The 17,396-nt window shown below is 43.3% G+C and overlaps 1 protein-coding gene across 5 annotated transcripts in view; it reads right to left on the bottom strand.

Moving 5' to 3' along the window:
* TNC (tenascin C) overlaps positions 1-17,396 on the bottom strand; it is a 91,388-nt gene that overhangs the window by 20,780 nt on the left and 53,212 nt on the right. For 3 of the 5 annotated variants that reach the window (XM_082470392.1, XM_082470395.1, XM_082470393.1), the window contains 4 exons: positions 16,339-16,611; positions 13,761-14,033; positions 5,660-5,932; positions 3,829-4,101 (listed from right to left, as the gene is read on the bottom strand). In XM_082470392.1, the coding sequence (XP_082326518.1) occupies positions 3,829-4,101; positions 5,660-5,932; positions 13,761-14,033; positions 16,339-16,611 (1,092 nt within the window). The remainder of the gene's footprint in view (positions 1-3,828; positions 4,102-5,659; positions 5,933-13,760; positions 14,034-16,338; positions 16,612-17,396) is intronic. The other 2 variants (XM_082470394.1, XM_082470396.1) reach the window with 2 other exon arrangements.

Raw genomic sequence — 17,396 nt, 5'->3', positions numbered from 1 at the left:
CCCTGGCTGAAAAACCATAAGAATTAGTAACCTCATCTGTCATGCCCTCCTGAGGGATGTGCTTGATGAAAATGACAGTAGGAAGATAGATAGCCATGTGTCATCTGAAGAATGGCACAGTAGTGGTAGAATTCCAGGGTCAATGGTAGTTTTAGGCAATAGACCTTCCTAGGTGTGGAAGACAATTTGTTATTTTAGCGTGTGTCCTTCTGACATAAATAGGGCCTGCAGGTCTCCAGCACCACAGCAGAAGAGATGGTCAATAGGAACCTGAAGGCTGAGCCTCAGAGAACAACTAAATCATACCTATTGAAAAGTTAGGGAGACCCAGGAAAGGCAATGCCTCTGTCTCTCTTTCCAAGAAGACTCTTGGTTTTCAATAAAAATTCCATTAGGAAAACATTTGGAATTGCTAGAAATTCTCAAGGAGGATGAAGAGTACTTCTGTCTGTTCTCTGCATAAAATGTTGCCTCCCCAAATCTGGAGCAAATGTCTTTAATAATGTGACCATTAACAATCATTTAAAAATTCTCCCTCCAACATATTTTTATTCAATACTTAATATGTGAATCGTGATAAGCTCAGGGGACGATTATTGTAGCCAGTGTGATTTAAGAGCAAGGATTTTGGAGTTACACTGACCTGGGTTTGAATTCCATTCTGGCTTTACTAGCTAAAAACACCTTAGCCCCTTAGGTCTCTGTGAAATGGGTCTGAATGTGGCACTTAGGCTGTCTGTGTCACGTGAATCAGTGAGGTAAAGTGTGTCAGTTGCCCTGCTGTGTGTGACATGAAGTGCGTGCTCTGTAATCGATAGTTTACACTTTATGAGCGTCAGAGGCAAAGGCACCAGGCATAAACAGCCTGTTTCACGTAGAAGGGAGGATTGCTGAGCACGTGTCTCTGCAGACCCGCTGACCCGGGTCCCCAGACACGATGCCACGGCAGCTGCGTGATGTGTGGCTTTAAGTCCATCTGAGCTGCAACTGAGCGGGGGAGCTGGGAGGCTGTCTGGCTGGGAGAAGTGAGGTAGAGCAGGAGGGGGCACATTCTGGGAGTTGGGAGAGGGGCTGCCCCCTTGGCTTTGGGGGTGGAAAGGGTGTATGTTTCGGGGTGGTGATGGGGCAGGTTAAAGAAGCATTTCAGGGTCCTCACTACCCCTGAGGTGAGCAATAGGAACCTCCAGAAGAGAATGACAAAGTCATCTTACTCTGGCTTTGGATTTTGAACTATTTTCTGTCTATTCTGGGGACCGTCCCAATGGTATACAGAGGCATGTTGGCATGTAACTCCCCAGAGGCAAAAGAAGCTCCTGGCAACTCTGGGCTTCTCAAAGTGGAGCTCAGGCTGTTGTGAAGAAGTGGCTCAAACCACGGAGGGGAAGAGGAGCCACTGCAAATGCAGAGATTGACAGAGGAAGAAACAACCCATAATCTAAGGGTCTGTCAGTAGGGGAATAGTTAAATAAATAAGGTGTATGGGATTATCTCTGAGATCTATTAATAAGCAAGGAACACACCCCCCCCCCCCACAATGTGTGGAAGAGTGGGTATGTTAACCGCCACGCCAAAAGAAAAAGGTGAAAAAAAAAGAGAACATAGACTTATGTCTAATCTTATCTGTTTGTAGAGCATATTTCTGCAGTGATTCAGAAGAAAGTGGTAATACTGACTGCTTCTAGATAGAACAACTGGTGTCAGGGACACAGTAGAATAGAGACCTCACTGTATATCCTTTTTTTTTAACTTTTGAATTTTGAACCAACTGAGCCATTAAAAAATAAAATGTACGTTAAATCACCCAAACATAATATTAGCTAATATCGTTACAGTGGGCAAGGAAACTAAATACTTGACATTTATGATGTGACATGAACCTCATGGCTGACCTTGGAGTTAAATGCTATTGGCCGGATGAGGGGACTGAGGCCCGGAGGGGAAAGGAGACTTGCTCACGCTCACATAGCTGGGAAGAGGTAGAGCAGGGATCCGACTCCAGGGGATCTGCCCAGAGGCTGCAGGCTTAACCATTCAGCTACACTGCTTCTACCCACGCTCCCTGGCGCTGGGGCACTCAGGGCTGCCAGCTCATGCTCAGGGAGTGAGAGGAGAACCTGCGGCGGCTTTTACACGGAAAAAGAGGAACAGAGAGAAGGGTTTACAAGGAGAAAGAATGAAAACACAAAAGGGAAACTTTACGAAGCTGATGAGGTAAATTGGACGTCTGCTGTGATCAAGAGTCACCTCGCCCGTCCTTGCCAAGTACCGGAGCACACGTGTGAACGTACACGCACACACCGATGCACACGCTTCTCTTCGGCTGTGAGACACAAGGCCCCAGAGAAAAAAATCCAAGAAAGGGCTATCCTAGAGGGCCTTTCTTTTTTCTTGTTCTTAGAAAAAAAAAAAAAGCTCATGATTATTCATTTTTGCTTTAGAACTGCAGAGCCTCTAGAAAAAAAAGATCAGCAAAACAAAACCAGTGATGAGAAGTAAACTTTGAAAAGCAGTGTTTATAAACCAAGGTCAGAATCAGGCTCTGCCTCTGATCTGAAGTTCTTTTATGGGAAGCCACAGGGAAGAGGAGACAAGGACCCACGTCCCTGGGATAGGGTCTGTGTTAATAAGAAACAGGGTATTTCTTCTGGCTGAATTGCTCCACGTCTACAAATACTGAGTATGATTTCTACAGGTGGCTTCTCGGAGCTCATTAGGTCCTGAAATTTGGCATCAAAAAATACTCATCTCTGGACAAAGGGAAGGTTTTGGCTAGTGTTATGCCCTTTGCCTGTCAGAGATGGCAAGTGTGTATATTCGTTGGTTATCTGTCACCTAGCCTGCTTATATTCAATACTATTAAAATAACTTGGCATTTGGGTTCTACCCCAAATCTGGCTGTGTGACCTTAGGCAAATCACTTCACCTTTTTGGGCCACGATTCTTCACGCACAAACAGAAGAGTCTGGGCTACATCATTTCTCAGGTCCCTTCTACTTCTGCCTGTGGTTCTGTGATTCTTTCCCCTGGTTCCTCTGAAGCAGTGGTCTCTAGCAAATGCTCCATTTCTGTACCTGCCTCAGTTTCCTGAAGGAATTCACCCTACCTGTTGAAGGTCATTCGTTTTCTCTTTAAAGAGTCATATGAGTCTTAGTATTATCATTATAAACAGTCGTGTTATAACCATCTTTTTTCATTCTCCTTGAAACAACTCATATTGAAAAGGATTTTCATTTCTCCTTCCAGTGCCATGTAGAGCTGCTGTGAGTATCAAATAGAATGACTGGGCCTCATGAAGAACAGCCTGCCAACCTTGCCAGCCTCCTCTTTTTTCCTTCTTGATCAGGGTACTGACTATTTCACACATAGCATTTTATAAGTATTCATCTTTATAGGTGGAGGTATCACTTCTTCATTATTCCCTGCATAGTTTGAACATTTGACCAAAGAACAAGGAAGTATATCTATGGATAAAACATGATAATAGGTAGAAGGAAGGGCCTTTGGAATTAAAAAAAAAAAAGCAATGATTGTAATGACTATCTTAATGACAATAATAAAAATGTTACTAGCTCTCATTTGCTCAGCCCTTGCTGTGTGCCAGGGCCTCTGTATGGGCTTTCCATGAATTATCTCATTTAATCCTCATAACACTATTAAGTAAGTGGCGTCATACTTTTTGCGTCAAGACTTAGCCATGGTCACCTAGTCTGTACTCGAGTCAGGATTCAAACACAAGTTTGTCTGCATCCGAAGCTCTTGTAATTTCCCAGCCCTGTGAGAAGAGGAACAGAGAACTTTTCTCTATTCTCTCCCATTTATATACGGTACCTGTTGTTGCTATAGCACTGACTGGCTGGGATCGCCTTCCACTGCTTATTCCATAGAGTTCAATTTCGTATTCAGTGGCCTCTCTGAGACCTGTTATGTCCCTGGTACGTTCGGGGGCAAGTAGGGTTATTTCCAGTGGTTCAGACTGCTTTTTGGTATCTCTGATTTTGAGAACAAAGCTGTCGAAGACCCCTTCATCAGCTGTCCAGGACAGACGGAAACCGTCTGGGGTGGCATCTGAAACCAGAAGGTTGTCAACTTCCGGCTCGGCTTCTAGAGGGGGAGAAAATGGTGGAAGGAGGAGAGAGAACATCATTCAGCAGCCCGTGCAATCTTCTCTCCAGTGGGGGTATCAATATGGAGTGATGCCCCAGCTCTCAGAGGTAGACGTGTCCTGAGATACCGAAAATAAAATTATTCAACACGAACATGTCTAGTAGATCTAGGAGAGGGGAAGGATGGAGTTGACACATTCCATACAAGCCAAGTGGGTGCTTGCATGTGTGAGTTTTGTCTAAAAGCAATTCTGTAAATCCACATCTGGACTCAGCAGTGGCCCCTCCCATGCATTATTAAACAAGTTCAAAGTCAGTAACTTGTTTACATTTGCTCTCTGTCCGCCAGTGGCTGAGTGCCCATGCTCTGTGAGACCTTCTTCTTTTCTTTTTGAAAAGACACATAAACCAGCATTAATGATCTGTAGAGCTGCCCGTGATGATACTACTGATTATATTTCCCTTGATCCTGAGGAAAATGGCTTTTAAAATGTTATAAATGTTATGTTCTTTTTGGTCTTTTTCTTGGAGCTGCTTTACTAAAGAAGGCTCCTACTCTTGACTGGCCTGCTTTTTGTTAACCAATCAGTAAGTGTTCAGATGGTAGAACTAAGACTTGGAACCTCTGTGCTACATAATTCAGACCCAAGGTATTATCCTGGATTGCCTTAACTAGACAAAACTCAATGTCAAGGTAAATTTAGAGCTGAATTTCCCAAAGTATACTCAGAGCAAACTATTCCTGTTTGATCATCATCCATTGTAAAATAAGTTTGGGAAACATTGCCTGGGTAAGTCCCTCTTGGAGAGAAGCATGCACATTAGAATGTTCTCTAAAGCCTTGTGGTCAAGGATCCTGTTAAACTATGTTTAACTTGGTGTTTCCAAAACTTATTTGAACATGGAACTTCTTCTTCACTAAGTAGTACCTTTGAATATGGAGTTAGTAATCTCTAGAAAGACTTTGGGAAATACAGATTGTTGACTGTTAAAGTTGTTCATGCTATATTTCTCTAGGAATTATTAGTGTTGAGAAAATTATGGATTTAGTCTGTGTTGAAGAATCTCGATGATATTAGTGTTTACCAGTATAAGTTCACAGTTGGTTCTCCAATGACAAGCCCACCTGGGAAGTTTGTCAAGATCACAGTTGAGGCTTTGAGGTGACAAATGTGGTAAATAAGTTTTTGAAATATACTCATTGGTATATTTCTTTTGAGAAGGCTGAAATGTAGCTGGGGACCAGCCATGATGAACACAGAAGAGGGTGACGTGGAGTAAGCACACAAGAGCTACAGACGAGACATGGCCTAAAGGATTTGGGATGCCTAGTGGAAACATTTCGACCTTCTCATATCTGGAGTGGGAGAAGGGGAGTGCTTGTTAGAGACATAAGACAAGAGAGAGTGTTGGGGGGGGTGACATAAAGAACAGGCCACATCTATGGATTAAGTAGGGAACATGGACAAGGGTGTTAAAACCATGGTGATCTCATAGATGGATTACATGGAAGGGAACCAGGAAGAGGAGAAAATGGCTCACTTGAGCCAAAATACCTGTAACAATCTCAGCCCTCAAGGGCTTGGTTTGGTGCCCTTGGGTGAAGCCAGAGACCATGACCTCATAGCCAATGCCGGTTATGAGGCCTCTAAGCTCCAGCTTCCTCTGGGTTCCTGAAAGTGTGAATTCCTGGGGGTCCAGCAGCTTCCCAGAATCCACCACCGTTACTAGGAAGCTGTCAAAGGCATTCTCCGATGCCGTCCAGGAAACTGTGAACCCGTAGGGATTAATGTCGGAAATGGTTAGGTTTTCCAGAAGGGGCAAGGCCTCTGAAAGAAGGGAGGGGTGAAAATAACTCAGGTTAGCAGCACTGACTCTGCTGGGAAAGCACAAGTCTCCACGAACACTGATAGATACCCAATCAATCATTAAACATGTTATATACTCAGAAAGTGCATATTTCGTAAGAGCTTATTGGGTGCCAGATGATGTTGTCTTGTGTAAATCTCTCAACAAGCCTATGAGATAGATGTTATTCCCATTATACAGGTAAGAAAACTGAGCTTCAAAGAAGTTGATTGACTTGGCCAAAGTCACAGAGCCTAGTATGTGAGAGAGCAAGGTTTTAGCTGGGTCTGACTCCAAAGGCCATGAATTTTTCCCAGTAAAATCAAATATCTTGTGCTGGGTTTGGACTCCTTTGTGTATTTCCCACTAACCTGTAGTCTTGAAGGAAATCAGCTTTTTTATTTTATTTTTTAAAGTATACTTCCTTTTCGGTATACTTCGTATGTTTCTATTCCACTTCTAGTTCCTATTTTGAACTAAGTTGAATAGGCCAGTTAGTGACATACATCCTCACCAGCTGAGATAAAGGGACGAGGTAAGATTTTTCATGTGTCCGAATGTAACCACTTATGATTATGGCCCAGTAAGGAATACCAAGATTTGCTAATTCTTTTGCTGTTTACTTTCCTGGATAAAGTTAGGCTCTTCAGTAAGTTCTGTCACTGTTTGTTCATTCGTTCACCAGACATCTGTGTCTCAGGCACTCTTATTTCGTAGGTGCCAAGGGATTCCCCAAAAGAATGACCTTATATCAGCTTGGTTTCTGTCAGTACTTCCCAATTGACAAGGCTTCACATCCATCATCCTATTGAGTCCTCACAATGACACTGTAAGTAGATATTACTACCCCCTCTTCTCCCCCATGGCAGCAAAGGAAGTAGAAAGGTCAGTGATTTATCCAAGGTCACATATCCACTAGGCGGCTGAGCTGGGATCCAACCCAGATCATCTGACTCCGGGTTCAATGTTCTTTCCACACCCTAAGCCAAAGTCTAATAATTAGTCAAGCCCATGGGTGCTGGCAAGACCTGAGGCCTAAGCAGCATTAGTGGAGAAGGTCCAGTGGCTCCCCTCTAGTAAAACAAAACACAGTCATGGTGAATGTGTTTATTTTTCATCAAAGTGGGCATGGGGATGGGAATTCCATGGCCAAGGCTGCTTTAGCCGCCATCTAGGTTAGAGCCTGCTTTTTCACTGAAGCTAAATGGAAGCATTCAAAGAGATAAATGACCTTACACTAATGCCCAGAGTCTAATCATGGAATGTAAAGAAAAATGTTTAAAAAGAGATGTTTGGTGACTGAAAGAACGAGTGAATGAATGCCCTAACCCCCTAAGCAGAGATTTAAATTTTGCTGTGGCTTGGATTTCCTGTACTTATTTTGAACCACTTGGTGTTTGTCTTGAAGCTTTTTTTTTTTTTTTAACCAAATAAGGATCTCCCCCAAATCATAACTCTATCAAAGACAAAGATGAAATCACATACACTGTGCAAACAGGCCTCTTTGTCTGCAAGGCAAGGGTTTCAAATTCTGTTGCAGAGCTTTGTTTAGATAAGTGGCGCCTTCTCTGATAACTGGCCTCCTTGCACTTCCATGCCATCAAAGCAGAGACTTCTGATGAAAAGGAGGGTGTTCAGGCTAATTAGTCCATCAAGGGCTTGTTATTTATAGTCCCTTATGTTCAGTTTTTTTTTTTTTTTCTTTTCTCTTTTTAAAATATGCTTCTTTTAAAATGCGGAGTCTTTTCACATCAAGGATTAGCTGAGACAATGCTGTAACTGGATCTAGGATTCCCAAGACCAGCCTCCCTTTCTTCTCTCTGTTCTATGGGAGGTCCTGCAAGAGGCTGTAAATAAGGGCCTGATGGGATCCGTGGCCGGCCATGCTTCCCCTTCTGGGCACTGAAGTTCTTAGTCATGGCTACTCCTCGCCTCACCCCACTGAGGAATTACTTGTTCTGCATCTGAAGACTGAAAATTGAATTCACATTAGCTAACTGGACAGAAAACATTAACTACTCTCTGATCTTACATGAAAACATGTAGTGTTCTCTTGAAAATAATAGGAAAGTCATGATTGCAGAGGTCTCTTGTTTCTATCTAGGCTGTTGCTTTTTTTTTTTCTTTCTTTCTTTTCTTTTCATTTTTTTTTTTCTGTTGCTTATTTTTAAGAACACTACTTTCCTCATATCGTTGGGAGATAGAGGAAAGGACCCAGCAACTGTAAAATGCCTCCGGGATGCCGGGCAGTTAAACTGCACCACGTCCATTTAATCCTTGAGAAAAGGCTGCCGGAGGTGCCTGTGAATATTTTCTCTTCCTACATAAAGGAGTGGGGTTCAGAGAAGTTAAGAACTGGCCAAGGTTATGTAGCTAAAAAGATGTGGGAGAGGATTAGAAACCACATAGCCTGATCTCAAGATCCCCACTCTTCTAGGAAACCATGCCGCCTCTAGTTAAATATGTAATTGAACTTATTAATGTATTTTACTAATGTAGATAAATAGCAATTTATAGCAATTCAGACCTCAAGAGAGGCCTGGTTTAAAGTGAAAATCAGCCAGCAAAGTTGGTCTCCTAAAAATTATCATTAGTGGAAAGCAAGAGACTTCTAAATATTTTCTGAGGCTTTTCAGGCTAGAGATTTGGTAAATTGACACCATTTGCAGCCTTTGCCATTGATTTAGGATAATTTCAGGAAAGGAAATAGAAAACCATTTGTTTTTGTAATTCAAAGAGAAGTAAGAAGTCGAGTTTAATGAATGGTTAAGGTTTAATTAAAATTGAGATCTATTTGCTATCTTAGATTGAACCTTCATGAATCTGTTGTAGATGTCAATCTTGAGAAGTAACTTTTTTAGAAGAAAAAGATAAATTATTATTTCCGGGGCAGGTAGTTCATGGGCTGCTTTACCTAGCATGACTTATGGACAAAATCCTGCCTTGGGCCATTTCTAACTTAGAACTCACTCTTCAGCCAGAGTCTCCAAACCGTGAATCAGACAGCCTGTAAAACTGGGCACAGAATTCCTTGGCAGTTTTACACAACTGTTGAGTCTACTGGCTCCACTTCCTTTAAGTGGCCGTGAAAGGTCTCTCTTTGCAAGAGTATTTGCTTTCTTTTCATGTAGAAGTTTACATATGGAATGAAGACTATATTTGGGGTTGAATTTCCCTTTAGAATGCCTATCCTCTTTCTTTCTTTTCCCCATTTTAGAATTCTGAAGAGACAAGCGAGAACCTTTGAATGAGTACCTGTCACGACAAAAGCAGTGAGGGGTCTGGTGGGGTCCCCAGCCCAGGTGGTCCCTGCCACACTAACGTCATAGCCAGTGCTCTCCACCAAGCCTGTGATGTGAGCATGCTGTGCGTCTCCTGAGACTGTGAACTGCTGGGGCTCGTGCAGCGAGGGAGAAATCCTAACACTGATAACAATCTTTGCAAAAGGCCCGGCTTGAGTGGTCCATGACACGTTGAAGCTGTCAGGGGTAATATTGCTAAGGATTAGCCTGCCCAACAGTGGCTCTGGCTCTGAGGGAAAGGAACATGGGCAGAGAGAATGAGAGACACATTATGAGAGGAAGCAGAGGACTTCTACAGAATGTAGCCATAGAATCTGAAAGTATCAATCCCTCCAAATATTTGCAGAAAGGTAGCGTATTAGGCTGTGTCCACACCTGCGCTGGTTATAATGTTAGAAAATATATTGCTTTCTCTGCAGGTGTGGACTTGCATTTTTTTTTTTAAGTAGAGACGTGACCACTTGCTGGTCATGTATGAAGAAAAGTGAAGAAGCCATTATCGCAGTAGATGAAGTATTGTAAAGATGTATTAAGAGTACATTTTCTAAGGTTTGTGATGGGACACTAGCTCTGTAAGATGTTCCAAGAAAAGATAGCTTCACATTATATTGAATATTATATCTCACCCTAGAGATTCACGAAGCATACTAGCATTTTAAAGGCCTCAGAATGCTGGTTCTGTAAAGAAACCTACTTAATTTTGTTTAGCCCAGCACTTCGTAAACTTATCAATGGATACCTTTTCTGAGGAATATTCTCTGAACATGTCAAGTTGCTGGTGTGCCACTGAGCATGCCTTAGAAAATGCTACTTTGGAGTTTCCCGATTTAGTCTTCTATGATCTATTTGGATTGTAGAAATTAAAGGTTAATATCCACAGAAGAGAAATTCTTTGTAGTAGTCAAAAACCCAAATGTATGCACCATAGGAAAATCTACATCTCACTCTAAACACTATAAAGGTGAAAATATCCTCTATTTAAAAATTCCCGGTATATGTAGAAGTTAAAGGAAAACTTGAAGTTAGACTTTGCATTTTCTGATTATGAAATTCACTTATTGGATAATTTGGAAAGATGGATGGTTCCACTGAGGTTAAGTTCCTCTTGTCCCTTAAAATCTAGATAATCAGTGATGAGAACAACTCATTTTTAATGTAGGGGGCCTATACTGCTAATTTCAACTGGGATGTGTATGGTCTGGCCACCTAAATGCACGTTTATCAAATAATACTAACATTAAAATAAGTTCAACTCAGACTGTATTTTAGAGAGAGGCAACAGTCCTGGAGGACTGAGATACCAGGATCAGGATTTAGGGTTGGGAAGAAGCAGACTCTTTCTTCCAAGGACTCGGGTGTTGTTTTGCTGCAGCTCCAGTATTTGGAGGAAAGAAGGAGCTCATCTGGATAAACTTTAACTGGACAACTGCACAGCATAACTCAATGCCCTAAAGTCTCTAAGGACAAATGAATCTGGCTCAGAAGCAGAGGATAGCCGTAAGTAATGGCATGGGATTTCCTCCTTAGCAATTAGTTTGAGAAGCTAATGATGCTATAATTTTCAGGTACAGCATTGGCAAATTACCTCAACCACAGAAAAAGTGAAATCCTTCAAATGGGACTCTGTCTGCTTTTTCCTTATATTTTGCTGTGGAAGGACTCTCCCGAATTAAGGACGCACGTTAGGACTCTTTTCATGCTACCAGACAGAGACTGGCAGTGCCAAAACCCAATAAGAAGACCTGGGTTTTCAAGGTCACCTTAACCTCTAGCTGTCTCCCAAAGGATGCAACCAAGCTGAAAAGCGAGATGCAAGAAGAAAACTCAGAGAACGGTAGTTAGGGTCCAGTCAGTGTTGCATGCAAGCTAGGGATGTTTTTCTTTTACCACTTCTAACCCTTTGAAACAATTTCTTGACATGTTGTCTGCTTCCAGGAAAGACAGACATTTTCAAAAACTTAATACTCTGAATGCTCACCACATGCACCAAGATTTGAACAAGATGATAGATGAAAGGAAGACTCTGACACTTTGTGACAGATGTTAGTGAATGACAAAACATGCTTGATAGAGTAAATGTCAAAAAAGAGCAGTCTGTAGGGAATGCAGACAAATAAAAGTCTCAAGAACAAGATGAGACCACTGGGTCCTCTCATGTGGGACTTGGGGTGTGCTTTGGAGTCTTTTTCTCTGCATGCTAGTGACACTACTTTTAAAATCTTGGTGGAGCGAAAGAGAATGTAGATCGTTCTGACCGAGGAAACAACAATGGCATGCACACACCCCTTTGAATAAGACATGGGCAAACTTTGATTAGAAAGACCACAGGCAGACAATAATGGGAACTGGAAAAGATTATTCAAAATCAGATGAAAGGATGGTTTGGAAATTCAACCAAAGCACATCAGGTTAACTCTATACAAACAAACAGAGCAACTCCAGATGTGAGTGGGTATTTAGAAAAAAGAGGTTGACACAGAAGTTCCTTAATTTGGGGTGAGAATTTTTCTTTTTGAAGTTTTAAAGCTCTGATTTGGATGTCTCTCTCAAATTTGAGAAGGATCTGGAGGAACCAGGAGGGTGAAACATGGGTAGAGGTTGATTTTTTTGGAAGGCTCTTCAGGGGAAGTTCAAGGGAGAGTGAAGAACCCATCGTAGGAAATACCTGTGGTTGCTTGCACCATCAGGGTCTGAGCACACTGCCTGCCAATCAGCCCGTGAAGGTGGACAGTGTAATCAGAAGAAGCTTTGAGGTTGGCGATGACAAAGCTGCGAGACGCCACAGGCACAGAACGTACCACCATTTCCTGGAGGTGGTCAGAATTCCTAACTTCTATAAGAAAGCTATCAAAGGCAGACTCCTGAGCTTTCCAGGAGATGGACACACTGCCCGAGGTCACATTTGAGACAGTGAGGCAGCTAAGGAGAGGTTCAGCTACTAAAGCAAGAAGAAAAAAATACAAAAGTGTGTCAATTCAAAACACTATTAGAGGGACTTCCCTGGTGGCGCAGTGATTAAGAATCCGCCTGCCAATGCAGGGGACAAGGGTTCAAGCTCTGGTCCGGGAAGATTCCACATGCCACACCGTGTGCCACAACTACTGAAGCCTGCATGCCTAGAGCCCGTGCTCCTCAACAAGAGAAGCCACCGCAATGAAAAGCCCATGCACTGCATCGAAGAGTAGTCCCCGCTCGCCGCAAGTAGAGAAAGCCCGCACGCAGCAATGAAGACCCAACGCAGCCAAAAAAACCAAAAAACAAAAAGCAAAAAAACAAAAAAAAACACTATTAGAGGGTCAAAATAAAAACATGTAAGACTAAATCCATAAAGTTTTAGCCTTTACCGTCTGGTAAAGACACTTGCCCTCTTTTGAAAACCAACTTGAGCCATGAGGAAGAAATATATGTGTTTGACTAATTTCCCTAGGTTTTGGTATACTTTCATCTGGCTGGGATGAGGACTAGGTATTGCTGGCTCACTGCTTTTCCTGTGGTCCACGCTGATAACACTTTGTAGTGTTATGAGGACAGACTCTCCCTCAACTGTGAGTGACTTAAATGATAGATGCTTTTGATACTACAATGTTAACCCTTTTCTTGAATTCCTCTAGAATATGGGACCCCTTTTTGTGATCAAGAAGAAAAGACTCTCCTGTGCTTACTCCACAAATAACTTTAAATTTCAGTGTGTGATGTCTAACTTTACCTCTCAAGAGAAGGCATTGTCCAAAATGTGCTAAGAATGCTATTTTGAATGGACAAGGCTCTCCTTTCTGAGTTCACATAGAATTCTCATTTGCTGCATTCCAGAAAGCATTTCCCATAGCGTGTATGTCACAGATACCGTGGATTTAGTGAAAGCAGTTCACTCTTTTGTTGACCAAGTTCCTTATTTAAACTCTACTCTACTCTACTTTTATTTTTGCCATCTACCATTCACTGTTCTGGAAGCAAGCCAGCATGTTCTGGTCTTTTCTCCTAGAGGTGGCATTGGAATTGGAGTGGTCTGAATGGCATGACTTCCTCGTGCACTCATGTGATGAATAATCTTTGCTCTTTCTCATCACTTGCCCAATTCAGTTTCATTAAATCATTGGAATATTTGGGTATTAGGAAGTCAAAGGCACTAGGAAGACAAAGACAGTTGGATAACACACAATATAATTTTTAAGACCTCTCTGACCAATATAGATGTCTTTCCAAGTCAAGGACAGCTCTCATCATGGCTTTTTGGCTACTGATGAGGAGAATTCTTTTCTCCAGATTCAACTTGGCATTCTGGACCAAACTACATTTTATGCTGCAAATGTCCTGGTCAGGGATAAATTAGGAAAGTCACCATCTGGGCTGCTGCTGGAAGAGAGTTATGTTAAATAGCGCTCCAGCCTAGTGTCACGGAACAGTTAGTGCCCTGTGGCCTGTGCTTCAATGGGCAGGAAGGAGTGGCTTTGCCCTGCAAAAAAGATTCTGGAGAGAGGGTGTTAGGAGCGGGCGAACGTGCATGTACCTGTGGTGGCCGTGGTACTGATGGTTTTGATCCGATTGCTGGGAGTGAGTCCAGAGAGGTAGACAATAAAACGATTATTAGGGCGGAGCCCTGAGATGTGAGCAGTTCGTTCAGCACCAGAGATGTTATATTCCATCGTTTCTAGGAACCTATTGGAATCAATAATTTCAATGGTAAAGGTCTTGAAGGCCCCATCGGTAGCTGTCCAGGAGAGATTGAAGCCCTCAGGAGTGATGTCGGAAACATTTAAGTTTCCGATTTCAGGTTCTCCGGCTGAAAAAGGAGGGGTAGGAGAGAAGAAACAAATAAATCTGAGTTAATCATTGCGTTTGGGTTTTAAGACTGCAGTTGTTAACAGAACCATAGCTAGAAAGGTCCGACAGTTCAGGCTTAGGGTGACATGAAGCGATGTTACCAATCAGTGCCAATGGGAGAGAAAAAGGGGATTTATTAAAAGAAAAATACAAAAAGGAAGGTATGGCAATTAGATTTCCCCGCTCTGGAGCTGCCACACAAGATCAGGGCCTGGCCAAGATCTGGCGTGTGTGAGGAGACATGCCCAGTGACGGCAGCAGGACCTGTTCTGTCGAAACCCAGATGCTTCTGGGAGCCACACCTCAGGGATGCTGGCCATCGGTCAAAAGATACGAGTGCTGGCGGCTTCTAGTCTCTTAAATTGCACTCAGGAGACCACGAGTACTTGGCTCCAGCCAGCAGACATCCTTTGCTTTGAGGGAGCTCCCATCTGTTCAGATGACGACTAAATAATTCTGATGCCATTACCCTCCCAAGGTGGTACCTTGAGGCTTCTGATTTTGTGACTCAAAGGGAATTGGCAATTGTTCAGTGTAATTCTTGGTATTTTCATCATACGTCTGACAAGGGCCAGCTGTTCTCATATTCTGTTAAAATAGCTTGTCTTTTCTTAACCGCTTCTACATGGGCCAAGAAAGCTAGTACTGCATAGCCAACCAAGAGAGCTGAGCCAGGACAAGGCCGTCAGGCAACCCTGTTCGGCCAAGAAGTAACATTTTTTTCTCAGAGATGATCCTACCAGTGGTTTTCCGAGCAACAGGAATAAAACATGCAGAGGGCAGGCAGAAGCAAGATTTGAAAAGCTAGTATTGTCTCTCTAGCAAGGCAGGAGAAAGACTTCCCATCCCAAGAGATCTGGTGAAACGCAGGTCAGATGGAATTATGGCCCTCCTTCCCCACAGACCGACTTGTCAGGAGCAAGAATGTTGCTATCATTATAAAGAAAAAAAAAAAACATATAAAAATACTAAGAACACCCAAACCGCAAGATCTGCAGGAAAGATCAAAAGTGGTGGGTGATTTCTTTGCCTTCTGAGAAGGGATTGTTTATGGATGTTAGATAAAAGAGCCCTGAGTCCATCCAGGGCAGCCTCAGCTGCAATTTTTAGGCATTTCAGGGTCACCATTCATGCAGCATTTGTCTGTGCTGTGTGTTTATCTCAGCGAGAGTTACTGAAATGATTGAGGCTAAAATGCAGAGCTACGTTTTTGCTAGAATCCACTAGGACACACAGGTTTGCAGAAAAGTTTAGTTGCAATAATCATAGGAAAATGGGGCAGGCATATGCAAAACCAAACCTGACAGCCTCTGCTCAACTTCAAACCAATGGAGGCACATGGGAAGATGAAACATGGAAAGCAGTGCTGGGGAGGGCTGGGCTCTTGAGCAGGCTGCAGGGAAACACTGAATGCCCTGTCACTGGAGCAGAGTGATGGGTAAACTATAATGCACCCTCCTGGGTCCGGGCTGAGAGTGTGCCATTCAAAGGCCAACAGTCCAGGGAGCAACTCTCGACTAAAAGAACAAAAAGGGCATCAGATCTTTGACATTCATAGCCCGGGACATTCTTTGCTTCAAATGCTGCTGTGTGTACTTCTGCTAATGAATGGCTTGTTCTTTGGTACTGTCTCCAGTCATAATTGTGTGATTTTTTGTTTTTTTTCTTTTTTGGTCTAGCTATTTGCTAATTTGATGTTCTAACAGTGACTATCTGAGAGAATTGCCCGGAGGAGGAGGGTAATTCAGTTTCCCTTATTATACTCAGTGCATTTTAAAGAAACATTTAAATTAAAACATTTTGAAATGCAAGAACCGCATGCCCATACCCTTGAGGGATCTGGGATAGTAAAGCACCATTTGCAACTAGCAAAAAGACTCTCTAAGGTAAATAATCTGTGCTCCACCAGAACTCACACGTCGGAAGGATCTGCTTTTAGTTATATCCAAGCACTGGAGAAAAGAGTTAAGACCATCAGGCTGTCTTGTGAAATGGAAAGCCATCCTTTAGAAGAGATGTAGTTATAGGATTGGATAGGTAAGGTCTGGGAGAGGCTAGAGGCTAGAGGTCAGAAAAGGTAATTTCTGCACGTTCATTCTTGAGATGTCAAAGGCATCTGGACCAAGGCACAGCCCCTAGGGAGGTGTGTGAGCGTGCAAGTTCAGTAGCCGATGGGCACATGGAAAGGATTTAAATATGGACAGAAGCTGGCTCCCCACACGCCTCTTGGAGAGAAAGCATCATGGACAGGGAGAGGAAGGTACCTGTGGAGGCCTCAGCAGAGAGCACTGGTGTCCTATAGCCCCGGATCACCCCGTAGATGGTGACTGTATAAGGGGTGGCGGCCTTGAGGCCCTGGACGTCCACAGCCCGCAGGCTGCCGGGCGCCGTGAGGTTCTGAGCCGCCTCCACCCTGTTGGCCTCCTGCACCTGAATGACAAAGTGCTCAAAGGCCTGGTCAGCTGTGGTCCAGTTGAGTTTGAGGCCATCCCAGCCAGCCTCGGTCACGACTAAGTGTCCCAGCTTGGGGAGCTCCGCTGAAGAAGGACAGAGAGGAATTTGTCAGTTCTGCAAACGGAAAACGGAGAAAGCAAACGTCCCACAGCCCAGCTCTAGGGAAGAAAGAAAGGGGCAAGAGATTTTCTTGTGTTTGTGTGTGTGGTCATTCTTGGTCTCGGGGAATTTCCTGTTTGAACTGTGGTAATCTGGCCACAGCTTTCTTCAGGAGTTGAAGATGGTCAGAAAGGGGAACATCTACATTGTTCATCCTTGAGGTGGCAGTGCCGTCACGACCCCTGACAGCCCACTGCTGGGAGGTCTCTGAGGGTCATGCATGACTAGCACCCTCAAGGCCCATGGAAAATGTGGGATTGTGGGCCAGGGTAAGAGAAGTAGGAGTTGGTGAAAAGTACAGGCTCTGGAGGCAGAGGGGCCTTGGTTAGAATTCCAACACCGGTGTTCGCTAGCTGCGTAATCTTGGGCATGTCACCCAGGTCATCTCTGAGACTTGTGCTCCGCATCTTCAATTGGAGCTGACAGTACCATTTCATTGGAACGTGTGATGATTGGATGATAATATTTATAAACCTCTGAGCTTATACCTGACATCGCACCTGATACATAGTGAGGACCTGGTAAGTGGCAGCCTAGCAGATACACAGCTGTTCCTTGGTACCCTTGGGGGATGGGTTCCAGGACCCCCATAGATAACAAGCTGAGGATGCATATAAAATGGTGTAGTATTTGCATATCACCTATGCACACCCTCCTGTATACTTTAAAAAAATCATCTCTAGATTACTTATAATGCCTAATGCAATGT

This window comes from Balaenoptera physalus (genome assembly GCF_965194825.1).
Source record: "Balaenoptera physalus genome assembly, chromosome: 7".
NCBI classification, from domain to species: Eukaryota; Metazoa; Chordata; class Mammalia; order Artiodactyla; family Balaenopteridae; genus Balaenoptera; species Balaenoptera physalus.
This window is presented reverse-complemented; position numbering and strand designations above follow the sequence as displayed.